This window comes from Impatiens glandulifera, chromosome 7 (genome assembly GCF_907164915.1).
Source record: "Impatiens glandulifera chromosome 7, dImpGla2.1, whole genome shotgun sequence".
NCBI lineage: Eukaryota > Viridiplantae > Streptophyta > Magnoliopsida > Ericales > Balsaminaceae > Impatiens > Impatiens glandulifera.
Genome location: NC_061868.1, coordinates 38,613,770 through 38,639,509, shown reverse-complemented (window position 1 = coordinate 38,639,509; position 25,740 = coordinate 38,613,770). Strand labels below are relative to the sequence as shown.

Here is a 25,740-nt window from a genome sequence, read left to right as displayed (position 1 = left end):
CCAAAATTCTTTAATTAAAAAAAAAATAGTCCCTACCCTCTTCTTCTTATATCTTATTTTTTATACAAACAAAAAAAAATATTTAATATAAAATTTTACTATAATCCAATAAAAAAAAGTTAATGCATATCCACTGTAGGATTTGTAAGCACCCCACATTCGTACGGTCACATAAAGTAGATCTATACTAACTTATTACTTTTTTTATAATTAAAAAAAAAAGGTAACACCACGTTTCACAATTTCAAAATAATAATAATTAAAATATAATAAATTGAAGTAAAAAAAATAATTTAGTTGAAAAAAATTGGAGATCAAAATTCAAAATTTTCTAATTAAATTGAATATTAAAAATAATTATCCATATAAAATAATTGAAATATCTTGTGGAAATGTGTGGGTGTGGTGGGGATTAGGGGGCCATGAAATTAGTTTAGTATTAAAAAAAGATAAATATTGTCCAAATGGCATTAATTAATTTCCATTTTCTCTCCTCATACCTTTCATCATTAAAATAATTATATAAAAAAATATCACGATTAGATGAATAATAAATAAAGCGTGATTTGATGAAGTAAGCTGATCACTAGTAAAAAACAAAAATCTAGTCAATAAATAAGCTTGTAATGAAAATTATATAATTATTTAAAATTATAATGACATTATCAATCTATAAGATATTATAAGCGGTTAAAACTCTTAATTAAAGTTATAGGTTTATTTTTTTTTTAAATCACCTTTATTGTGGATCATTATGATCGCATATAAAACATCTTAATTTGAAATTGTGAATTTTATTCGAATTCTTTTCGGACCCGAAACTCATACCAAATAGTTCGATTTGTCCGAATATTCTTCAACTTTTATTTATCTTGATTGCATTAAAAAAAACAATTAATTTAAAATATAGTCAGTTGATGGTGTACTTGGCAAATAATATATTTTTTAATAGTCAACTGTATAATTTTACTTATGCATGAATGTGTGAGATTAATTTGTTCGATCAAATGATAGATAACGTGTTTTGACTTTTAAAAACAAATTATTTATTTTTTTATATAAATTAGTGTACTTAGCTCAGCTTATATACATAAATTCTTACAATTAAATATCATAAATTAATATATCTTGTTGAAATAAATTGAATTTCATCTTCACAATTATATGGTTTTCAAATATTTTTGAAAATTTTGAGTTAAAAATATTTTAAGAAATGTGACAATATTTTTGAAAAAAATTAGATACTTTTTTTTATCTCTTTAGTGAACTTCAGACCATCTCATCATTATCAAACTAATTATAATAACTTGATTTTTCTTACACTAAACAAGATAAATTTGTTATTTTTTAATCCAGATTATCAAACAAGGCTGACCTTATCTTAAAATGATTATTTTTTAAAATAAAAATATTATACATGTATAATTTTAAATCAACTAATCAATATATATATATGTGAACACAAATTGGCCAATGGGCTATAAGCGTTCAATTTTGAAGTCAATTATCTTTCATTTTCACCCATACTTTTCTTTTGTAGAAAACATCAATAAACTTCAAAATTATGTTTTACTTTTTATTTAAACCTGTAATTTATTTTTGTTTGATTTATACTTTTAAGTTTTGACACCATCTAAAATAGTCAGATTTTGAAGACAAAATTAAAATTCATAAAATTGAGGCCAATGGAGTCTTAAATTTTTGAAATCCCATTTTCCATGGACCAAAGTAGTAAACCAGAGTCTTTTAAATGTTGACTACAATTATTTCATTTGTAAAAATCGTGTGTTTTTGTTTTAAACTTCAAGAGCCTAATAAAACATAAAAAAAATAAAGTGCTTTTATCAAAACTAAGAAATATTTAAGGTCTTATTTAAGAATTTTATCTTTGAGTAATATTAATAAATTAGCATTGTTTGAAAAAAAAATCATCTACCTGGAGTTGGGTTTTCAATTTATTTATTTATTTTTTTTTATTTACTTAAAATTATTATTTTTTTTTGTTATTTAGTTAAAAATTATTTTTATTTTAAACATCTTATTAGGTATTAATTTAGATAAAATAATGTTTTCAAATATACGTTAATTACGTATATATTAACAAATTTAATAACATTTATCCGTTCAACTAAACTCCAATTGTTTTCGCGACCAATAAGTATTTTTTTTATATTTCAAATAGTTTTTCACTTCATTTTTATTAGACCAATAATTAGTTTTTATTCAAGATTTTAACTTGAGAAGTTGATAGAATTGAAGGATATAGAAAATGGTCCACTAATTTAATTAGAAGTGGACATACCCTTAAGATTTCACAATTCATCAGAAAAATAGAGTCTCTATCGAGAAATATTGTTTCGTAGGCCGAAAAAACGTCCTAAAAAATTATGTAGAGTACATAGAAAAAAGTAAAGATCGTTAAATTTTGGGAATTATCACGCTTAGTTCGGAGAAAATGAACTAAGTTCGATCATAAAATTGACGAATTGACCCAGAAGTTTGAACTTCATTTGATTTCAAGCTCACCGGATAACTTTGGCATTCAGGTATAAGGGACCTTAGTATTTTTGTCTTTAATTTTTTAGTATTATTTTGTATTATATCATCTCATTAATTTTTGTCAAATAATATTTTGTCTTGTATTTATTGTTTTTGTTTAGATGTTACCCCACAACACATAGGTGGAGTGTGAATTAATGAGAATTTTTATTTTATTTTAAAAAATCAGCCTATTTTTAATTAGTTTTTCATTTATTTATAATGGTTTTGTTTTATATTTTTTTTTCCAGATTCGAACGTATTGATGTATCTTTCTTATTTTATGGGGTGCATTAGAGTGATCGATCAATTAGATAAAGAGCCATGAAAAAAATTGGGCATGTTTCTTAAAGTTGGATCGTGTATGAACAAATATTATTAAATTTGTTAATATATACATAATTAAAGTGTATTTCAGAACATTATTTCATCTAAATCAATATCCATAAGATATTTAAAACAATTTTTTAAAGTAAATTAAAAAAAATAATCATTCAATAGCTTCGGAGTTACATGAGTTCCAAACAAGCCAAAATTAGCTAAAATTGAACAATTTTAAAGACAGTTTTAGTTTTATGTACTTTGAAAAAATAGTTAAAAGAACTGTTTACCATTATTTAAGTTCTTAAATCGAGAATCCAATGTCCTAGAAATTTAAAGGTTTTTCCGCAAAGTTTGTTGTCCACGGAGGGTGAGATTCTTTGTAAAAACTACACGTAATAACGAACTTGCAAAATGAATCTCTTTATAAAGAGATTCTCGACACCCTGCTTCACCAATAACAATATCTGAACTATCAAATCAATTCATGTCGAAAATTGAATAGTATACCATATGAAGACATTTTATTCATACCTAATCCAAAATTGGATTCCTAATTCTAGAATTTTGCTATTTTTCTAATAGTTCTTTTTACATAATTTGTGCTAAATTTCATATGAAAACAAGTGGGAAACAAAAGTTACTATTTTTATTATAAAAGTTGATGATTCAAAAGAAGTTCTTTCATTTATTAATATTATACCAATATAAACAGACATATTGCTTAAAGCTCATATATAATTATCAAAACAGAGGCCAATATTCATGATCACAAATTGGTGAGACCTTCATTTATGAATAGAAGCTGAAGTATCTGATTGTTGATCTTGAAAGTTGATCTTCCTTATAACTCCTCCTTGATTCTCTTCTCTCAAGGACTTGATTGGTGACATTTTCTAATATGAAAAACAAGAAATGAATGAATTAATCTCCAAATTACTGATATTGTTTAATAAATTAGTTAGTTAGTACACTACCATGGAAGAGATTTGGAATTGGTTGAGTCGGCAGAGTCGATCTAGTTCCATTTGAAGCATCTTCTGGGTTTGGCCTCTGTTATTAATCTCCTTCATGTTCTTATCGAGTATGAAATCTCTGTCATCAAGTAGCTTCGTGGTCTTCTGTTTCTCCAATCTCAGTCGTTTCAGCTTCTCGCGAATGGCCTTTAGCTCCTCGGCAAGGGACGAATCTATACTGCACTCCACTGAGAATATTGGCGAATGATTTGAATCAACCATGGAGAAGAAATGGAACCATTCTGGTTTCGGCTGCTACTTTTGAATCAACCTGAAGAAGAAGATGAAGATGATAATGGAGCTGCTGCTGCTGTCATTTCAACAGGGCACGGATTTTGAATTTGGAAGAGACAAGTGGCTAACGGCTACTGATCATTTATTTGTACGTAACACTGCAGGTTTTCTGTTCATATTATTTATATCAATAAATCTATTTTTGTTTATTTAAATATATTTCATATTCCAATCAAATTATTCAATTCATATATTTTTTTTTTTAATAATTCAATTTTCATAATCCAATACCAAATTATTTAATCAAATAGTTATTGACTCATTAGGGGTCATTTAATGAGAGGAGGTAATATATTTTTGCTATGAATTATTGATGAAAATATTTTTTAATTGTTTAATTGTTTAATTGATAAATTGATTAAAGAATAAATATATAAAATAATATTGAAATATTTAAATAATTCAATAAGTTATTCAAATAACTTCTAGCCAACACATTTTAATTTTTTTTTTTTGTTAATGATAATGAATCATAAAAGATTTTTAATGTTAATTTTTTAAAATTCATATATATATATATATAACTTTAGAATAATGATATATACAGCATCTTCGCATAACACTTACCTCATTTAGAAAGAAAGAGAAAATATATCTTAAAAAAAATACAATAGAGAGAAAAATATTTTCTCTTTCTTTCCAAATGAGGTAATGGATATGCGAAGGTGCTATATAAGAGTGTTGTATATATCATTACTCATAACTTTAATAGTGGTATAATAACATGATATAATGTCAATGTTCAATAATACAAAATGTCATATTATATCATATTAGGAATTCAATTTTCGTTAAAAATATATTGGGAGACATGACTATGTGAGATCATAAATATGTAACTACCTTACCAAAAAAAAAATAAAAAAATTAGACACTAGCAACATTTCCAAGCGGACCAAGCAAATCCTAAATAGTTGATATACTGCTAAGTTTCATTTCAGCATTCATAACTTTCAAACACTTGTTCATATCTGATGGGGAATAATTTGAAGCATAGAAAATCTAGCATCCTCATAAGGTAATCATATTTCATTCTCTTCCCAAGATGGTTAAGCCTGACTCATTTTGATCACATGTAGATTGAGAATGCAATGATAAATGCTTCATGCTACCAATATTATACTTAATTGTGTAGAGAAAAACGATTAATGAAGACATTTGTTTGGATCTTTCCTTTTTTCGAATCTCTCCATTTTAGATCTGAATTTGTAATATTAATGCGGAAATGATTTTTTATATTTCACGATAATAAACTTATCAATACTCAATCAATCAATGAAGTAACAGAATATACAGACACACGAATTTTAGCGTAAAAAATCCTTTCAGTTAGAGTAAAAAATATAGGACCCTTAGGTCGTTTTGTTAGATAAACAGAATAAAAGCACATGTTTAGCAATCTAAAGAGACAAACAACAACAAATACCTAAAACTTCTTTTTCCCTTTCCATATAATCAAATGTGCAGCCAATTCAATTGATCAAAATAGTTTTCAAATAATCAGACAATCAAAGAACAAGATACTGAGATTTTACGTAGAAAACTCAATTAAGGTAAAAACCACGGTACCCTTAGGCCACTTAAATCATCAATTATATCAATGGGTATACAAATATTGTTCAATACAAGCCTAGAGGTAATCTAATAAGAAACATCAAATAACCTCATCTTAACATGTCATTACAACATATATCATCGTCATCATCAAATATGGCTAGCAAAAATAGAGGCAAAAGAAAACCGTGTGGCATAAATCGTGTGTATAAGTTTTACTTTTACTTCTACCATTCCCTTGATCACGAACACCTGACTTGGAGTCGAGAAGCCTTGTTCTTTTCTTCTAGCATCTTCATTCAACACGCTCTCTTTCATCATTTTTAAAGTGAGCTTACCTTGTGGAACAGAATTGGTAATTGAAACCACAAGTGTCTCCCAACTATCAAGCAAAAAATTAATCAAACACATATAATGAAGTTCATCATCAAATTTCATTCCTATTGCAGTCAACTCATTTAGAATACTTGAAAAAACATTTAGATGCTCGGACATAGAAAACACATCTTCATATTTCAACGAGCAAAGTTTCCTAAATAGAAATGCTCTATTTTGAGTGTTGTTCTTCTCATACAACTCACTCAAAATAGTCCACACTTTATGAGCATTAACCTCAGTAGCCACATTCGGATACACATTGTTGTCAACCCACTGCCTGATCTTACCAACTGTCTTTCTGTTCAGCTTCTTCCAATTTGCATCCGACATAACCTCTGGTTTGTCTTTATCACCCAAGATAGTGTCTTCATAATCATAATTACATAATAAGTCATTCATCTGTAACTTCTAGATTGTGTAGTTGGTAGCTGTGAGTTTGATCATTGTTCCATTACTATTCAGTGATTCTTCCATTTGAATTACACAAGAATCACCACCAAACGAACTCAACTCTGATACCACTTGTTAGAGAAACCAAATAAAAGCACATGTTTAACAATCTAAATAGACAAACTATAACAAAGGCATAAAACATCTTTTTCCCCTTCTGTATAATCAAATGGGCAGTCAATTCAATTGAGCAAAATAATCTTTCAAACAATCATACAATCAAAGAACAAGACACCAAAATTTTACGTAAAAACTCAATTAAAGTAAAACCAAGGGACTCTTAGGCCACTTAAATCATCCATTGTATTAATGGGTATACAAATGTTGTCTAATACAAGTCTAGAGGTAATATAATAAGATACATCAAATAACTTCATCCTAACTTATCATTACAACATATATTATCATTATCATTATAAAAAATGGATAGCAAAAACAAAGGCAAAAGAAAACTGTGTGTGGTTTAAAGTCGCTGATCAGAGAAGAACAAAAGAATGACTGGTTTCTGTCTACACGAATAACCTGGTTGACTAGTCGGAGTCTGTCCCTAAAGAAACTATAATGTATAAGGGATGAGGGAGCAAAGATCTGAGAGAAAGTGATTTCTCTTTCATTTTTTTTCTTTTTAGATTAATGAAATGCCTTAATAAACTTTATTTTTGGTCTAAGTCCAAAACAATTTGAGCTGACCCAACGTTTAAATCATTTATTATATTACTAATAGTCTTCACAGTATTCTTATAAATTGAGGTTTATAATTTAACAAATTATCGAAATATTTAATAACATATTCATATTATATTATATATATATATATATAATAATAATAATGTATCTTTAGTAATGGGTAAATAACTAAATATAGGTATATAAGGAGAAAATAAAAGTAGTCGTCTTACTAAATAGAAGATAATCTGAAATGTTCTCTCGCAATTGAAGAAAAATAAATATTTCTTTTTGAGCCTTTCGTTTTGATTTGTCCAAAGTGACGAGACACCTCAACACTCTCAATCATTTATTGATAACCTTTGAGCTCGAATATTGTGGCAGCGAATTTTAATTTTGAAACCTTAATTTGAACTTGAGTTCTAAATTTATATATATACATATACTTTTAAATAAATTATTTTATTTATTTATTTAGAAAATAATAACCTTAAACTACTATTTGAATAATTAAACAATTATTTTTTTTAACTAATATAAGTTATAAAGTGATTTGTGTGTTACTTGAACAAAAGAAATATTATAAGTGTAAATATATATTAAATAAAGGATATATTAATATTTTAGTTTGATAATTTTGACATACAAATATAAAATTTATTTTATTAATTCATTTTAATTGTGAAAATTACAATTAACCTATAAAAATAATAAAGTTGAAACATAAATTAAAATGGTTATGAATATGTATAATCACAAAAAAAATCATAATCACAAAATATTTCATAACCACATAATATATCAATTCTACATATGCTACAAAGGTGAGCATTCAAATAATCCTAAATCAAATTAGACCTAAAAGTTAAGTTGTTTTTTTATTTATTTATAAAAGATCAGTTTAATAAACATAATGGCTGATGTAATATTATTTAGATTAAAGGATTAAATACTATTTAATATTAAATATATAATATTATATATAATTAATTTGATTGATTTAAATTCAATGCCCTTATATTTTTTTGAAGGCATATTCCTAAATCCCATCTCCACCAATCTTTAATATACGGTGGCCACGAGCTATATTAGGAAACCATCTCAACAACCATTCAAAATTTGCCACGTGTTGAAACGTTGAATGTGAATTCAAAGCTATTTTCGGCGAATATTACTTTCAAATTGGCGCTAGTTTGATTAACTTTTCAAACAACCATACTTCTTATCATTCCAATAATAAATAATAATATTAATAATAATAATACAAGATTAAAAGGGTTAATATATATATAATGAAAAAGTAATATTTTAATAAAAAAAATAAAAATTATTTTGATTAATTATTTCATTGAGAAAATATGATGGGCTATTTTGTAAACCAAACAGGCCCAACTTGACAATTCCCGTATATATATATATAGAAGGCAGATGGGAATTTCTCTTCGTCTTTGTAGAACCGCTCTTCAGAAAACCCTCACAATCCCTTCCCAAGGTATGTAAAATTTCTATCTTTCTCTCTGTTTTACGCTATAATCTCGATATCCATTATGTATAATCTCTCTTTCCATCTCCATAACTTGTATATCTACAATTGTCGCCCTAGATCTTACGTTTTTTTGATAAATTTGATGACCTAGGAATCGCCATAAGAGAAATCTTCTTTCTTCTCTCTACCTTTCTTTGATTAACCGCATTCTTTACCTGTTTCTTTCATATTTCTATTCTAATATATAAACCCATTGGAGAATTTCGCATTTTGATTTCGATTTTGATTTAGATCCTGGATCCGACTTCTAGATCTTGTATTTATAGATTTTATGGTAAATTCATTCCCTTTTTTATATGGGTTGATGCTGTTTGATGCCGTGCTTTCCTGAAATTCCATTTGTCCAAATTCGTGACCAGTTGGTTGCTTTGATTGTGATAGTTACTGTTTTTGCATAAGATAGGGATGAAAAAAAAAACAGATAATGGGATGAGAAACCTTAAATATTTTCTTGCCTAGTGATTTGGATTTGGATTTGGATTTGGATTTAAAACGTGATATTGATTGATCTTTTACTGTCAATCTTTGCAAAGCAGATTTGATAGCCAGATATTAATGAGTTCAAGAACTATTGCGGCATCAGTTGTTTCCTGTAAGTCGGGAAACAAGAACTGCAACTTTTTCTGGATTTTGGTTTGCTTACTTCCAAAGTTCTTGAAGACGAATCCAATTGTGATTGAAAGTGTTGTTAGAATTCCTGCAATTATCAAATTAGAGACCTTTGAAGAGCTTCATCCACAGTAGTGATCTAAAGTTGGTCATCTCTATCCTTCTCCATTGACAAAAAAATCAATCTCTTATCACCATGGTTTCTTCTCCGCTTCACCCCGTGACTGAAAACAAAGTCTGCAAATCTTTCCTTACCCAGCTTTTCGTATCAAAGAGTGTCCCTGATGTGGTTATCCAAGAAGACCTTGAGCTAGACTTTTCTGATGTTTTTGGTCCTTTGCCATCTCAAGCATCAACAACTGAAGTTGTTGATGTCTACGACGCGCCAATGATCATCTATCGTTCACATTCTTTGGTTGGTCCTTCCAATTCTTTGGCTGGACTTGTTGAGAGGGACAATAATAATGATGATGTTAAAGAAGTTCAAGAACTTTTGGCCGTTGATTCTGTAAAATGTACTGAAGAGAAGGATCCCATTGATGTCCTTACTGTAGTAGGCCTTGAAGATTTTGATGTTATGAAGGTTGTGGGGCAAGGTGCATTTGGAAAAGTTTTTCAGGTCAGAAAACGGGGCACTTCTGAAATATATGCGATGAAGGTCATGCGTAAGGACAAGATAATGGAGAGGAACCATGCTGAATATATGAAAGCCGAGAGGGATATTTTGACAAAGATACAACACCCATTTATTGTGCAGCTTCGATATTCTTTCCAGGTACTACCCGTTTTCTTCTTCCTGAAAACTTTTACATTTTCTGTTATTTCTCGGGAATTTGAAGCGATTGTTGTCTGCAGACAAAATACAGGCTATATCTTGTGCTGGATTTTGTAAATGGGGGACATCTGTTTTTTCAGCTCTACCATCAGGGTCTCTTTAGGTACTGATTTTTTGTTTGTTTGTTGAGCTTTGATGAATTAGACCAGCCTCGGCTCATGTCTCTAAAATCTTGCAGGGAGGATTTGGGTCGTGTTTATGCTGCAGAGATTGTGTCGGCAGTGGCTCATCTTCATGCCAATAGTATAATGCACAGGGATCTAAAACCGGAGAATATCTTAGTCGATGTAGATGGCCATGTATGTAATTCTTTTCCGCGCAACTATCTCCTGTTCTGTTTCTTTATTCTGAATCTTTTGCTGATTTTTATATTCGCGTGATTGTTGTGTAGGTTATATTGACTGATTTTGGCTTGGCAAAGCAATTTGACGACAATACTAGATCAAACTCTATGTGTGGAACAGTTGAATATATGTCACCTGAAATTATTCTCGGGAAAGGCCATGACAAGGCTGCTGATTGGTGGAGCGTGGGGATATTATTGTTTGAGATGCTCACAGGGAAGGTAAAAGCTTTTCGAATGTGAATATGGATCTAAACGAGAAACTGTAATTAAATACTTACTTAACTTTGGATTGGTGTTGGGATATATGCAGCCTCCATTCTGTGGTGGAAACCGAGACAAAATTCAACAGAAGATTGTGAAGGACAAAATAAAGTTGCCTTCGTATCTGTCGAGTGAGGCTCATTCAATTTTAAAAGCTGTAAGTATTATTATTGGAAAATGATTGTTTGTGACTGGTTATTGTGATGACTTGATATACATTTCATTTTATTTCAGCTTCTACAAAAAGACCCAAGCAAGCGGCTAGGAAACGGGGGCAAGGGTAGTGAGGAAGTGAAAGGCCATAAGTGGTTCAAGCCGATAAACTGGAAGAAACTTGATGCAAGACAAATTCAGCCAAGCTTCAGGCCTGAAATTGCGGGGTCCCATTGCATAGCAAATTTCGACAAGAGATGGACCGATATGCCCCTGCAGGATTCTCCGGCTGGAAGCCCCACAACTGCTGTAAACCCGTTTCAGGGATTTACTTATGTGAGTCCTGCTGCGTCTTTTCTTCAGAGGACCAGCCCCAGTCCCAGCCCTTCCTAATTTGCTCATTTGAACAAGGAATTCCACTTATTGCCTTGTACTATTTTAATGTATTTCTTTTGGTTGTTTGGATATTTGGAAAACTTGTTTGAGAAATGACTTGACTTTTGATTGCTAATAAATTTGTGTATTTTTTATAATTGTCTAATGTAAGTTGAAGTTTGAAATCATATTTTATCATATCAAATGGAACTATATGTAATGAAGTACATAAATTTGAATCTTCAAAAAAGGTTTTCAAAATTGAAACCACATAATAAATACATATTATTATGAACATAAAAAAATCACATTAATCATTGCTTGGTGTATTATAAGGGATCAAATGGTTCAGGGAGAGGCTCAAAACCATGATCAAAGATGGAACCTTGATCAGACTTATCATCAATGCTATGTAACCAGTTAGTGTTCTTCAAGTCCTCTTTCAGCAATATCGCATCATATCGCGACGTCTCATAAAATTCAGGTTCAGCTCTAACCGATAGTCTTTCGTAGTTTCCATTACCATTTTCATGACGGTAACTCGCATAATCCCCATTCTCATATAGAGACGACAAGTTTCCATTTGAAACATGAATTGCCTGTCCCCCTTTGTTGTTATTATTATTGCCTGATCGAATGCTCTGAGGGAATAGCGACGAGCCTGATAGTCTGATATCCTGTTCATTAAGTGTTTCCAAACCGAGACATGTATAATCAATCAATCATGTCTAGGCATGAAAATGCACAATAAAACAAAAGAATGGAAGCATGAATGAATACATACCATGTGCCTCATAGCCATGTCCATCGACTTCTTCGAGATGTTTCTTCCGAAACCATTGTTCTCCATGGATGTTGTTGTAGATGAAGAAATCTTTATCGGTTTCCTCGAAGATGAGTGGGAATCAAATGAATCCGTAGCTTGCCCATGCCCATGCAGACGTCCTCTCGTATTGTTAGGTTCAGAGAGCCTACGAATAGGGGATGCTGTTTGTCTTCTAGTTAAATTTGGAGTTGAGGCCTCTACATTTACCTTTGAAGTAACAACCGAGCCTGGTCTGGATCGACCAGCAGAAAGTGGCCTATCTGGTGGAAAACTTGTACGAAGATTGGGTGGTGTGTCGAGAGGGAAATCAGGGAGAACCAAAGGAACTGTTGGCCGAGGACGTGAGCTTGGTGAACTAGGTCGGGATGAGGGGGCAGTTGGTCGATTTTGTCTATTAGGGGAGCTAGGCCGAGATGATGATGATAATGTTGGAAAACGCACATTTGATGTTGAAGCTGGCAAAAGATTGGCTGTTGATGGTGGTGGATTGATATTCCTACGCGTAGGTGTTGATGGCCTAGAAACAGATCGAGTTGTTAAAGAGTTTGTGATTGCGGGAATTTGAGACCTTGAAGTTTGGGATGGTTTAGTTCTATCGATTGATGAGGAGGAGTTGGATAGTCCTGGACGTGTTCTTGATGGAGTTGAGGATCGAGATGAAATTGAGCGAGAAGATGGAGTGGATGGTCTTGCAATAGATGATGAGGATCGAGTTGGTGTTGATGGTCTGGAGTATGATGAAACTGAGGAGGAGCTAGTATTGAGGATTGAGGTTGATTTGTTTGTATATGAAGTTGAACTATTATTATACTGTGTGTTATAAGAAACTGAAGAACGAGTTACAGAACTGCTTCTCACTGGTCTGGAAGAGTTGTTGCTTTCTGAATGCGTTACCGAAAGCTGAAATAAGAAAGACACCAAAAGAAGTTGGGAAAACCATTATTACTATTATAGATTTGAACCCTAGAATAGCGAAAGAATATAGAGAGAATGGAAAGAGGAACAAATTCTCAACTTCTACAGTTTGGAAATTAGTAAAAACAGAGATGGAAGTTAGTGTGGTCCTAAAAAAATGTTCTTAGACACCAAATCATACTATGACTAGTTTTACTTTGTGCTATAATTCAAACTAGTTGAATACCAGTCATACCCAATGTGCAAAGGTGAAAGGGAATCGCTTCACCACCTTCTATTCAAACGCGCTTACAATATGAAAGTCTGGATCAAGCTTAATAAAAGTATGATGATTGATATGCTCCTACAGATGGGACTAATGTCATAGAATTGATGTTCATTTTACAATTAGTGTCTATGAAGCTTAATAGTTCTTACAAAATGAGCTACTAGTCTATGCAGGAATAGGGTATTGACACTTGAAAATTGATGATTGACTAATTGATATGAATAAAGATGAATGAAGACATACAATATTGCTTTTTGTTTTTGCGAAATGTAACTAGTTGCTATTGCTTCATTTCAAATGTTAAAAAGGTTTGTTTCACTATTAACTTTAATAAAACGAATATAGAGAAAACATACTCTCGATGATGTCTTGGCGGTGGAAGCTGATCTATTCAAGGAACCTCTTCTTGGAGCAGTCAATGATGGCCGAGTTTCAGATCCATCCGAAGAAGTAAGAGGAGTTTCTGGAGGAGTAAGAAGCCTATTAACATGAACAAAACACAATCACAATCACATAAATCCACATATTTTAATATAAAACATTGAATTGCTAAAATAGATCCAAGAACAAGAATAATTAATTCTCTTTGGCTAAGCTCAGTCAACTAGATCTAACTAATGTCTGCATATTTCATAAAAGAAGACGATTAATCAAACAATTTACCAATCATAATCATGTTTACCACCATCAGTTGATGATAGTATATCATCAACACCGTTCCTAGTCAATTTTACTGATCCAACTGAAAGTCTTCCCAATTTCACCGAAACTGTTATCAGAAACACATATATTACAATCAAACAATCAAAAATGTGATCGATTCATCATCATCGAAAAGCTAGCTAGCTAGATTGATTGAAGAAACTTACTGTCGGATTCATCAGAGGAAGCAACGGAGAGAGTCCGACGGTTCTTAGCGAAGAGATCCAGTTTATCGTCAGAATCCTTATGAACAGGACCTCGGCGATGGAGTGATCCGACTGTTACATTCCTACCGCCGGTCAAGGATTCCTTCAATGTTCGATTCATGTTGAGGAATCAATCCGATTACAAATTCATACCGAAACTAAGAACAGAGAAATCTGCAGAGAGATCTGTAACTATCTAATCTTGGTCTTGCTTACTTCTTCTTCTTCATGATTTGTAACTTCCAAATACTATTCTCTAGTCCCAATTAATTATTTAATTAATTAAGTTTAAGCCAGCCATTTCTCTATCAATTAAGCTTTTTATTTCTTTGTTTATTTTCATTGAAGTAGTTTATAACATAAACGTGCTATCATTAGCTTAAGGGAAATAATGTCACTAATCAATTAATATTATTTGTTAGGGAAATTATTCATAACACCTCTTTTCTTTATTTGTAATTATTAATTTTAAAAAAAATTGTGGAAATCTCAAATTGGATATTTTGATTGGGACAAATTGAGATTTTGGATATATGGTTTTAAACCATTAGAATTTGGAGTTCTTTGTTGATAAAATAAAAAAAAATAAAAAATTTTTTTTATTGGTTTCAAACGTCGTTAACTTATTATATAAATTACCTTTATAAATAAATAAAAGATTAACGTCAAATTATTAATAATATTTAACTACTGTTTGAACAAAATGATGGTTTTTTACTACCGATTATCTAAAACTTAATAGTTGAAATTTTTCATTTTAACAATTTATTTATTTCTAAATGTGTAATAATGGGATTTAAAATCGTTAAAAATATAAAATATTGTTATTATATAACTTTAAAAATAAATAATTCGCAAATGAGATTCCGATTATCAAATCGTCAAAAATTGTAAAATAATTACTTTTTTACCCCTCAATATGAGTAAATTTTTACCCCTCAAAAATTATCAAATCGTCCCATATGAGAATTCAAGGAGCCAAAATTTGTAAAAAAAAACAAATTTTAGAATTGTGAAATGTTTTCTCAAGGATAGTTTAAGTGAAAATTTTCTTTTTTTTTAGTAAATAATTACATTTGAGACCATTATTCTAATTATTTTATATGATAATTTCACATACTAAATAAAAATATAAATGAATGATGAATGGCATCAAATAACTTACCTAACAAAATGATACATATTAAACTTATGAAGACAATTATGATAAAGTTGGTGAGCTAACAACTAAAATCAAATAATAATTATTGTAACTCCTTATATCAAATTAAACAAACAAAGCAATTTAATCATATCATTAGGTAGCTGGCCTAGAATATCATCCAAATCTTGACAACCACCACACCACACCAAATGAGCAGTTCAAAACCATTCATTTTTTTTTTCTTTTTTAAAAAAAGTTGCTTATAAAATACAAATAATAAAAGTATACATAAATAGAGTCTATGTCTTTTTTAACATGTTACCATCAACTAAGCCACTAAACACAGTTGCCTTGTCTTCTCTTCTTTGGCGCTTGCCCTCATCACTTGTAGAATTCGAAATCCGTATCTGGTTTCTTAACATTGGTTCGGTACCCTTTCTCGAAGTCTTTTGGTAGTATCACATACCTGTTCTTGCGGACTGCGTGCATTCCAGCTTCTTGGCATATAGCAGTTATCTGCCAAAAAGAATACCCGATAAGGTAATTTATTGAAGCATTATTTATAAGTCATGGTGAGAGTATTGAAAACTCACGTCAGCAGCACTAATTTTATCGGGTCTAGAAACATAGTCCTCCAAGTCAACCTCGTCGCCCAAATTCATTTTAGCAGTGCAGACCTACATTCGAGGAATGAAAACACCCAAGGAATTCTAATAAGAACACAATCAATTTCCACACATAAATGTTTATATTTCTTATCAGATTATTTCAAAATCACCTGAAAAATAAGCCTCTTTTGACGTCTGTCGGGTAAGGGGAACTCAATCTTCCTATCAAGTCTACCTGGGCGAAGAAGTGCAGGGTCCAAAGTGTCGGCACGATTGGTCGCCATTATGACCTTAACATTTACTGTCTGATCAAATCCATCCATCTGCAAGCCATTCAGAAATCAGAACCATTGTAATAATCCTTACAGGGAATGGCTTAATCCTTCCTGTTCTTTAATAGGAACTACTAACTAATCGAGATATACCTGATTTAGAAGTTCCATGAGAATACGCTGAACCTCTCTGTCAGCTCCAGTTTGGGCGTCGAATCGAGCAGTTGCAATTGCATCAACCTCATCAATAAAGATTATAGCAGGTGCATTCTCTTTAGCAAGACGAAACACATCACGAACCATTCTAGGACCCTACATTTCCAGTGGAGAGAAACAATTGATTCTTGAAATTACATTATAAACAGAATGAATGAAGGTTATGAAACGAGTAAGGATTACCCACCTCACCGAGATACTTCTGAACAAATTCAGACCCAACAACTCGAATAAACGCAGCTGTTGTGTGGTTAGCAACAGCCTTAGCAAGCATGGTTTTACCCGTGCCTGGCGGACCATAAAGCAACACTCCCCTTGGAGGATCAATACCTATCTGAGTATACAGATCATGATGAGTCAATGGCAATTCTACAGCTTCACGAATTTCCTGCTTCTGTATATCACATCCTCCAATATCCTAAACAAAAAATCGAAATCAACATAAGAACAACAACCTAGAAATGAAATCAGCAAACCCTAATGAACATAATTTTCTCAAAACTCACACTGTAGGTAACATCAGGCTTCTCCGATTGACTAAGAAGCGAAATACTTGAATCAGCTTCAGGAGGCAAGACATCAACAAGAGCATTCGAATGTCGGTGAAGTGCTACGGAAGCGGAAGGCTTCAACAGTTCACGATTAATCGTACTGAGAATACGAACGTAGTAATTAGATCCGGTTGTGGATCCAACGATACCGTTGTTTTGATCTACCATCTCCATGAACTGACCTATGACAAGAGGAACCGATTGGATCCTCTTCACTTCTTCTTGTGCTCTAAGAAGCTCACGCTTTAGGTTTTTGAGTTCGTCCTTGACGTATTCTTCTTGAATATCGATGAACTCGAGTTGGCGCTGTAGGGATTTGAGACGGCCGTAGAGATCTTCGTCGTCGGAAGTCGCCGCCGTGGATTGGTCGGTGTTAGAGATGTGTTTCATTGAAGGGAAGAACGGTGGTGGATCGGATGTAGGGTTTGGATCTAAAACCATAGCTGAAGCTGCCATTGTTTTCTGTATCTGAGAATCGATGGAGAAACTAAGGAGTGAATTCTTTTCCCCTTCAACAAGAAAAGGCTAAAGGTTGAAGAAGAGATGAGATTTAATACAATTAAATATTAAAATAAGTTCTTTCTTTATTTTATTTTTTTCATTTTATCCAAATAAAGATAGTTATCAAAATCATATATTATAAAATTAAATTAAGAGATAAAAAATAAAAGTACACTAATAATTGATTAAAATTAAGTGGCAAATAATTAAAAGTAAAAATTCTTAGTATATTTTAATGGCTACTATATAATGTTATATTATTAGTAAAAACAATAAAATTAACTATATGAAGACTTAAAAATAAATATACTAAATTTTATTTTTTATTAGTTTATTTAATCATAATTTTAAAGCCTACAAATATTTTGAAAATTATTATGATAAATATATAACATTATATAGTTTATTAAAAAATTAAAAGTTATTAAAAAAAATTATATAATAAGATAGTACAGAGAAATACTTTGTTTTATAATTAAACATGAAATAATATACTTAAAGATGACAATTTTACAAATAGTTTGTAAAATAAGTGTAACTAGTTAGATAAAATACCATATACTATTTTCTTCCTTAGCACAATCAAATTTTATATATATAAAAAAATAGATATTTTTAAGCGATTATCAAGCCAAGGTGTTGAGTATTTGTATTTTAAAATCGGGATAAGGATATATAAAAGGGAAATTTGATAATATGACCCTAAAAATATGAGTATTTTGATTTTTAACCTTACTAATTAAGTTTTTGTTTTTTAACTTTTTTTTATAAATTTTTCCAATTTTACCCTCAATAACCTTTTTATGTTTTTTAATTTTTTTTTCTTTTTTCTTTTCTTTTTCATTCTTTTCTTTTCTTTTCTTCTTTTCCCCCGCTTTCCCCTTTCCCTTTCCCCCGACCATTGCACTCCCTTCTTCCCTTCCGTTCTTCTTCCCCGTCACCTCCCTCCCCAGGTCTTTTTCCCTTCCGTTCTTATTCCCCGTCAGCTTCTGTTTCTCCGACGCCAAGATCCGCCGACGTTCGCCAAGAAGCCCAACCCTTCCAGCCAGCCTCTTCGTCGATCGCCAAGCCGAACTTCCAGCCAACGACGATCGCCAAACCTTGGACGATTCTAGCCCAACGATTTGAGGTTAGTTTAGGTTTATTATTTAGGTTTATTGTTTAGATAATCTTAGTTTAGTTTAGGTTTATTGTTTGAAATGCTGAGAATGCTGAGATTGATATAGTTTGAAAGGCTGAGAATGTTTGTGAATGGTTTGTGCATATTTGCTTTGCATGTTTTGCTTATTATGAATGCTAAGAATGGTATAGGGTTTAGGGTTTAGGGTTTGGGGCGTAGGGCGTAGGGCTTGGGCGTGGGGGTTGGGCGTGGGGCGTGGGGAGTAGGCGTGGGGCTTGGGCGTGGGGGCTTGGGCGTGGGCGTGGTGGTTGGGCGTGGGGCGTGGGGCGTGGGCCTTGGGCGTGGGCCTTGGGCGTGGGGCGTGGGCCTTTGGGCGTGGGGTTTGGGGCTTGGGCGTGGGGGTTGGGCGTGGGCCTTGGGCGTGGGCGTGGTGGTTGGGCGTGGGGCATGGGCCTTTGGGCGTGGGGCGTGGGGAGTAGGCGTGGGGCTTGGGCGTTGGGCGTGGGGGCTTGGGCGTGGGGCGTTAGGCGTGGGGCTTGGGCGTGGGCGTGGTGGTTGGGCGTGGGGCGTGGGCCTTTGGGCGTGGGGCGTGGGCCTTTGGGCGTGGGGCGTGGGCCTTTGGGCGTGGGGCGTGGGCCTTGGGCGTGGGGCGTGGGTCTTGGGCGTGGGGCGTGGGCCTTTGGGCGTGGGGTTTGGGCTTGGGCGTTGGGCGTGGGGGCTTGGGCGTGGGATGTGGGGGTTGGGCGTGGGCCTCGGGCGTCGGCGTGGTGGTTGGGCGTGGGCCTTGGGCGTGGGGCGTGGGCCTTGGGCGTGGGGCGTGGGCCTTTGGGCGTGGGGTTTGGGGCTTGGGGCAACTCATGTGGCGGTCGAGGCCATAACAGGGCAACATGCAAAGCAGTGATGCCTGCACCATCTACTTCAAGACAACAAGTGTCACAACCGTCATAGTTGGCCCAACCTTCACAATCTTCATCTTTGCCACATTCTCTAGACAATATTTCTTTTGGTTAAATTGTATCTTTTTGTTAAATTGTATGTTTTTGCACCAACTGAATTAGTGACTATTCCAATTGTATATGTGCAGGTGCCTTTTTTTTTTCTGTTGTAACAGATCTGATGTGCAGGTGCCCAAAGGCAATAAGTGGGGCGTGGGCCTTGGGCGTGGGGCGAGGGCCTTTGGGCGTGGGGTGTGGTGGTTGGGCGTGGGCGTGGTGGTTGGGCCTGGGGCGTGGGCCTTTGGGCGTGGGGCGTGGGCCTTGGGCGTGGGGCGTGGGCCTTTGGGCGTGGGGCGTGGGCCTTTAGGCGTGGGGCGTGGGCCTTTGGGCGTGGGGCGAGGGCCTTTGGGCGTGGGGTGTGGTGGTTGGGCGTGGGGCGTGGGCGTGGTGGTTGGGCCTGGGGAGTGGGCCTTTGGGCGTGGGGCGTGGGCCTTTGGCCGTGGGGTGTGGGCCTTTGGGCGTGGAATACGTAGTTGGTGAAGGATTATATCATGGAATACGTAGTTGGTGAAAAAGTAATCCTTGGAATATTGTTGATATGATATATGTACCCTTGAACCTAAAGCAGAAGCACTGGGTCCTGTGCAAGATTCATCTACAAGATTGGTGCATATATGTATATGACTGGGAACAGAATATGTTCCCAAAGGATGAATATGACAAATTCTTGAAACCAATGTGTGTAATGGTGCCGTACTTGCTTGAACAGGGGTTCACCACGGGCGATAAACAAAGGTTTCCACAGATCAAATTGGATGCGATGCCATATTCCATAATACCACACCCAATAGTCCCAAAGACAACCAAAAGTGGGGACTATGGGGTTTTTACTATTATGCATTTGAATACCTTACTGCCTCATTGGATATATCAAATGCGGTCACTGAAAATATGAATTTTTGGAGAAACCAATGGGCAGTAAGGTTATTCCATCAAATTGTAGACCCTTGATCTAAATTCAATATAAATAGTTAATTTGTTTGCTTCAGATTTCATTCTAAAATTAGTTAATTATTGGTGTCTTTGTTAGATTCAAATGAATGAGATTTTCCAGTAAATAATATGTATAACAAAACCTTAAATTAATTCAAGTAAATAATATGTAAAGCTCCAACGCCCAACCCCCACGCCCACTCCCCACGCCCAACCACCACGCCCAAAGGCCCACGCACCACGCCCAAGGCCCACGCCCCACGCACAAAGGCCCACGCCCAAAGGCCCACGCCCCAGGCCCAACCACCACGCCCACGCCCAACCACCACGCCCCACGCCCAAACACCACTCCCCACGCCCAAACACCACGCCCTACGCCCAAAGGCCCACGCCCCACGCCCAAGGCCCACGCCCCACGCCCCAGGCCCAACCACCACGCCCACGCCCCACGCCCAAAGGCCCACGCCCCACGCCCAAAGGCCCACGCCCCACGCCCAAGGCCCACGCCCCACTTATTGCCTTTGGGCACCTGCACATCAGATCTGTTACAACAGAAAAAAAGGCACCTGCACATATACCACATGGACAAAACTACCACCTACATATATATAAAACATCATATGGAATAGTCACTAATTCAGTTGGTGCAAAAACATACAATTTAACAAAAAGATACAATTTAACCAAAAGAAATATTGTCTAGAGAATATGGCAAAGATGAAGATTGTGAAGGTTGGGTCAACTATGACGGTTGTGACACTTGTTGTCTTGAAGTAGTTGGTGCAGGCATCACTGCTTTGCATGTTGCCCTGTTATGGCCTCGACCGTCACATGAGTTGCCCCAAGCCCCAAACCCCACGCCCAAAGGCCCACGCCCCACGCCCAAGGCCCACGCCCCACGCCCAAGGCCCATGCCCCACGCCCAAAGGCCCACGCCTCACGCCCAACCACCACGCCCACGCCCAAGGCCCACGCCCCACGCCCAAAGGCCCACGCCCCACGCCCAAGACCCACGCCCCACGCCCAAGGCCCATGCCCCACGCCCAAAGGCCCACGCCCCACGCCCAACCACCACGCCCACGCCCAACCCCCACGCCCAAAGGCCCACGCCCCACGCCCAACCACCACGCCCACGCCCAAGACCCACGCCCAACACCCAACCCCCACGCCCAAGGCCCACGCCCAAGCCCCAAACCCCACGCCCAAAGGCCCACGCCCCACGCCCAAAGGCCCACGCCCCACGCCCAAGGCCCACGCCCAAGGCCCACGCCCCACGCCCAAGGCCCACGCCCAAAGGACCACGCCCCACGCCCAAGCCCCACGCCCACGCCCACGCCCAAGCCCCACGCCCAAGCCCCCACGCCCACGCCCCACGCCCAACCCCCACGCCCCAAGCCCTACGCCCCACGCCCAAGACCCACGCCCCACGCCCACCTTCCACGCCCAACGCCCAACCCCCACGCCTAATCCCTACGCCCCACGACCACCCCCCACGCCAAGCCCTAAACCTAAATTAAAACCCTAATGTTCACCACCCTAAAACCCTATACCATTCTTAGCATTCATAATAAGCAAAACATGCAAAGCAAATATGCACAAATCATTCACAAACATTCTCAGCCTTTCAAACTATATCAATATCAGCATTCTCAGCATTTCAAACAATAAACCTAAACTGAACTAAGATTATCTAAACAATAAACCTAAATAATAAACCTAAACTAACCTCAAATCGTTGGGCTAGAATCGTCCAAGGTTTGGCGATCGTCGTTGGCTGGAAGTTCGGCTTGGCGATCGACGAAGAGGCTGGCTGGAAGGGTTGGGCTTCTTGGCGAACGTCGGCGGATCTTGGCGTCGGAGAAACGGAAGCTGACGGGGAATAAGAACGGAAGGGAAGAAGACCTGGGGAGGGAGGTGACGGGGAAGAAGAACGGAAGGGAAGAATGGAGTGCAACGGTCGGGGGAAGGGGAAAGCGGGGGAAAAAAAGAAAAGAAAAGAAAAGAAAAGAAAGAAAAAGAAAAGAAAAAAGAAAAAAAAAAAAAAAAAAAAAACATAAAAAGGTTATTGAGGGTAAAATTGGAAAAATTTATAAAAAAAAGGTTAAAAAACAAAAACTTAATTAGTAAGGTTAAAAATCAAAATACTCATATTTTTAGGGTCATTTTATCAAATTTCCCATATAAAAAAGAAAAAATTTCAATTGGGTCTGAGGTTGAAATGGGAAGTGCCCGAACGAGTTGGTATTCCCTGTGATCATTTAGTCTTCGTGCCCTAGGGAAGGTTGAAAAGTTGAAAATGTAAATTTTTTTAATTATTTCAACCCTACTTGTGAGAGGGCACCGTGATTAGATTGTAATAGAAAATCTCAACTGGCAAGAAACCAATACACGATAAAACTAGAGTTTAATATATTTTGTAAATATAAAATATTATGGTCTATAACTTATGAGTGGACTTATAATGAGCATTTAAAATCTATATTCTTTAGTCTAAATTTCTGTCACAATAACTAGTTAACCTAATAGTCTTAACTTTGAAGCTGTATACTCTTTTTTTTTTTCTACACTCACCAAGTAGGCAAAATACAAATTGGAAAAAAGATGAGAAATAAACTTTGAATCTGTCTTCCAATAAACAATTGAAGTCGGGAAACATCTTTTTCGCATTGTCTTCAAGTGTAGTCAAGTTTCGACTTAACGTTTTCAAACTGCATTAGTAGCAATAAAGGCACTTTGTCTTCGACTAGCTGGTAAACAACAAACGCTTCATCTTCAAACATAAACTACAGCAAGAACAACAATACAGTCACGAAGTTAATGTAAATAGGTTGTCAATGGACATAGTCGGGGATGGGGTAATCTAACATAATTGATTACAAATAGGTTAGATTAAACATAACACCAAAACATAATAATGAACAAACTAAAAGCCAACCAAATCCAAAGAACAGTTCTAAACATGACAACTGCTTTTATCCAAAATTGTAACCAAAACAAAAACAATTTCTTCTACTAGTTTGAAAGAAACTAATTGCATCCAAATGGGCTGTGACTCATGAAAAGCAAAATTCAGAAGAACCATTTTGAAGTCATATTATAATGAACTTATCTCGAATCATTGATCATAAAAGCTTAAGCAAGCAACAAACACAACAGGGCTGATGATCCATCCAAACCCACAAAGTTATTTATTCTAATTCTAGTTCTAAACATTCAAAATCCAAATATCAAGTCTTGCATGCCTATTTCGTCACAAGTGGACGCCCAATCTCATCGTCTTCTTCAACTACAACTATACCTTCATCTTCTTCAGCTACCTTCATCTTCTTCCCACCATCAACACTCTGCGAACCAGTCAACCTAGCCAACATCACAAAAGTCATCCCACCCACAATATTATTCAAGCATCTCAATAGCACAACACTACTCTTGAAAATCACAGCTGAAAAATTCTTCTCCATCATGAACTCAATCCCATTCAAGCTCTGGTATCTCAAATTACTGCTAAAACCCATGTGCATCGCCCATGTAAGAGCGTTCAAAACAGTAGGCGGCCCTTTATTAGCCGATTCAAAGTTAGGATCCATCTTTTTCCTCATCTTAATCAGCAAGTTCGATATAACAGTCCCAACTAAACCAGCTGCAAATCCCACTCCTGCAAATATTGTTCCTTTGTAAACGAATGTCCCTAATCGGCTAGCCAAACTGTATGCCCCCGGTTCAAACATGTGGCTCGTCGGACAATTGGAGAATAAACCGGGTAAACTTTGGGGTGAGACGGAAATCGTGGGGGCTAATAGATACATCAGGACGAAATTCACTATTGACCCTACTACCAGAGTAGAGAACACAAAATCCAATTCGTTTAGGCCAAAATTCGGCCTGGAAGCCATGTCGCCAAAAACGTTTGCACTTACACCGACTAATTCCTCCATTAGAACCTTGAATGGGAATTGGGGATCCGCCGCAACTCTCGATCTCCATCCGTTTACAAATGCTCCTACCGGTCCAACCCACGACGGTGAAGATGAATCATCAGACGAATCTCCATCTCCACCACCACCTCCACCACCACCGCCAGCGCCAGATTTTCCTCCGATCCCGCCGCCTCCGACGGATGCGCAGGAAAAATGGAACTTGTTAAACGAAGTAGGGTTTAAGAGGCCAATGCGCATGGGAAAGACAGAGGAGGAGGAAGATGATGAAGGAAACGATCTAGATTGTAACAGATTTGAAATGCTGCGATTTCCGATCAGATGATTGTTAACTTGCTGCTGCTTCTGCTGCCCTAATATAGGTGCATGAAGAAGTTGCGCCGCCATAGCCATCTTCTTTCTTCTTCTTAGAGCAAAAGTGAAAACAGGGGATCGATGATGACTGATCTAAAACTGAAAATGAAAAACAACAGATGGATCACATGCAGGATTTGAAACCCATTAACATCTACAAATCAAAGACGAGAAACAACTAGAGAACAATCAAAAGACTGGAAATTTAAGGATAGAAGTGAGCAGCAGGATTTAACATTGGAATCGGAAAACAGAAAGAAGATCCAAAAAGGAAATGATAATTGATACCTGATTATTATTATTATAATGTAAAAGACCCAGATCGCACCAAATGACTGACGATTGGAGATTCCGATGAACGAACAACGTGGGTGTGAACAATGATGGCAAGTGAAGTGAAGAAACAAGCGATGGAAAAGGAACGCGCGATCTTCAATACTTTCTCTCTAGAAATCAGAAAGAGAGAAGAAGAAGAAGAAGAGGGTTGGTTTTAGAGATTCAACAACCACGCCATTGAAGAATCTAATTCTTAATACATGCGTTATAGATACACAATTTGTATCTATAACTCTAGACGGCGTTTGTTTCTAACCCCCTGTCTCGGGGAATTTGACGAAATGACCTTGCAAACTTGTTTATTTGACCTGGTGGAATTTTATAATTTTTTTTGCGCTCGTGGTGTTCTATTTTTTTTTATACGATTTTGCCCTTGTCGCGAAACGCTAAGTGACTTAGCGTTTCGCGAAGTGGATTAGACGTTTGTATAAATACCCAAATAATTTCATTTCCCTAAATTTTTTTCTCTCTCTTCTCCAATTCTCTCCTTCACTCACGGGGGCCGGCGACGACGGC

General features: G+C 35.8%; 5 protein-coding genes across 5 annotated transcripts; 1 reads left to right on the top strand and 4 right to left on the bottom strand.

The window, feature by feature from the left end:
- Positions 1-3,518: 3,518 nt before the first annotated feature.
- On the bottom strand, positions 3,519-4,199 carry LOC124910610. The gene is made up of 2 exons (XM_047451281.1): positions 3,837-4,199; positions 3,519-3,755 (listed from the first exon to the last, which is right to left on the bottom strand). The coding sequence occupies exons 1-2, from the start codon at positions 4,095-4,097 to the stop codon at positions 3,648-3,650; spliced, it is 369 nt and encodes a 122-aa protein (XP_047307237.1). The 5' UTR covers positions 4,098-4,199; the 3' UTR covers positions 3,519-3,647.
- Positions 4,200-8,653: 4,454 nt separating this feature from the next.
- On the top strand, positions 8,654-11,496 carry LOC124910605 (serine/threonine-protein kinase AtPK2/AtPK19-like). Its single transcript, XM_047451277.1, has 7 exons — positions 8,654-8,709; positions 9,300-10,147; positions 10,228-10,310; positions 10,386-10,506; positions 10,599-10,772; positions 10,864-10,971; positions 11,049-11,496. Exons 2-7 carry the CDS (start codon positions 9,569-9,571, stop codon positions 11,358-11,360), a joined length of 1,377 nt encoding a protein of 458 aa, XP_047307233.1. The 5' UTR covers positions 8,654-8,709; positions 9,300-9,568; the 3' UTR covers positions 11,361-11,496.
- Positions 11,497-11,580: 84 nt separating this feature from the next.
- LOC124910604 (putative GPI-anchored protein pfl2) lies at positions 11,581-14,464 on the bottom strand. The gene is made up of 5 exons (XM_047451276.1): positions 14,221-14,464; positions 14,015-14,120; positions 13,708-13,831; positions 12,127-13,068; positions 11,581-12,019 (listed from the first exon to the last, which is right to left on the bottom strand). The coding sequence occupies exons 1-5, from the start codon at positions 14,378-14,380 to the stop codon at positions 11,672-11,674; spliced, it is 1,680 nt and encodes a 559-aa protein (XP_047307232.1). The 5' UTR covers positions 14,381-14,464; the 3' UTR covers positions 11,581-11,671.
- Positions 14,465-15,524: 1,060 nt separating this feature from the next.
- LOC124910606 (26S proteasome regulatory subunit 6B homolog) lies at positions 15,525-17,587 on the bottom strand. Its single transcript, XM_047451278.1, has 6 exons — positions 17,006-17,587; positions 16,687-16,917; positions 16,437-16,595; positions 16,182-16,334; positions 15,997-16,080; positions 15,525-15,919 (listed from the first exon to the last, which is right to left on the bottom strand). The coding sequence occupies exons 1-6, from the start codon at positions 17,504-17,506 to the stop codon at positions 15,785-15,787; spliced, it is 1,263 nt and encodes a 420-aa protein (XP_047307234.1). The 5' UTR covers positions 17,507-17,587; the 3' UTR covers positions 15,525-15,784.
- Positions 17,588-23,581: 5,994 nt separating this feature from the next.
- LOC124910607 (protein RETICULATA-RELATED 3, chloroplastic-like) lies at positions 23,582-25,396 on the bottom strand. Its single transcript, XM_047451279.1, has 2 exons — positions 25,177-25,396; positions 23,582-24,987 (listed from the first exon to the last, which is right to left on the bottom strand). The coding sequence occupies exon 2, from the start codon at positions 24,925-24,927 to the stop codon at positions 23,842-23,844; it is 1,086 nt and encodes a 361-aa protein (XP_047307235.1). The 5' UTR covers positions 24,928-24,987; positions 25,177-25,396; the 3' UTR covers positions 23,582-23,841.
- Positions 25,397-25,740: the final 344 nt, after the last annotated feature.

Excerpts from the sequence above, each read along its gene's own strand:
- LOC124910610 (XM_047451281.1), bottom strand. The coding sequence starts at position 4,097 with ATGGTTGATTCAAATCATTCGCCAATATTCTCAGTGGAGTGCAGTATA. Across the intron at positions 3,756-3,836 it reads AATTCCAAATCTCTTCCATG|AAAATGTCACCAATCAAGTC; the intron begins GTAGTGTACTAA and ends TTTTCATATTAG.
- LOC124910605 (XM_047451277.1), top strand. The coding sequence starts at position 9,569 with ATGGTTTCTTCTCCGCTTCACCCCGTGACTGAAAACAAAGTCTGCAAA. Across the intron at positions 10,148-10,227 it reads AGCTTCGATATTCTTTCCAG|ACAAAATACAGGCTATATCT; the intron begins GTACTACCCGTT and ends TGTTGTCTGCAG. Across the intron at positions 10,773-10,863 it reads TTGAGATGCTCACAGGGAAG|CCTCCATTCTGTGGTGGAAA; the intron begins GTAAAAGCTTTT and ends GGATATATGCAG.
- LOC124910607 (XM_047451279.1), bottom strand. The coding sequence starts at position 24,927 with ATGGCTATGGCGGCGCAACTTCTTCATGCACCTATATTAGGGCAGCAG.
- LOC124910604 (XM_047451276.1), bottom strand. The coding sequence starts at position 14,380 with ATGAATCGAACATTGAAGGAATCCTTGACCGGCGGTAGGAATGTAACA. Across the intron at positions 14,121-14,220 it reads TTCCTCTGATGAATCCGACA|TTTCGGTGAAATTGGGAAGA; the intron begins GTAAGTTTCTTC and ends TTCTGATAACAG. Across the intron at positions 13,832-14,014 it reads GGTAAACATGATTATGATTG|GCTTCTTACTCCTCCAGAAA; the intron begins GTAAATTGTTTG and ends TCATGTTAATAG.
- LOC124910606 (XM_047451278.1), bottom strand. The coding sequence starts at position 17,506 with ATGGCAGCTTCAGCTATGGTTTTAGATCCAAACCCTACATCCGATCCA. Across the intron at positions 16,081-16,181 it reads AAAAGAGGCTTATTTTTCAG|GTCTGCACTGCTAAAATGAA; the intron begins GTGATTTTGAAA and ends CCTCGAATGTAG. Across the intron at positions 15,920-15,996 it reads ATAAAATTAGTGCTGCTGAC|ATAACTGCTATATGCCAAGA; the intron begins GTGAGTTTTCAA and ends TCTTTTTGGCAG.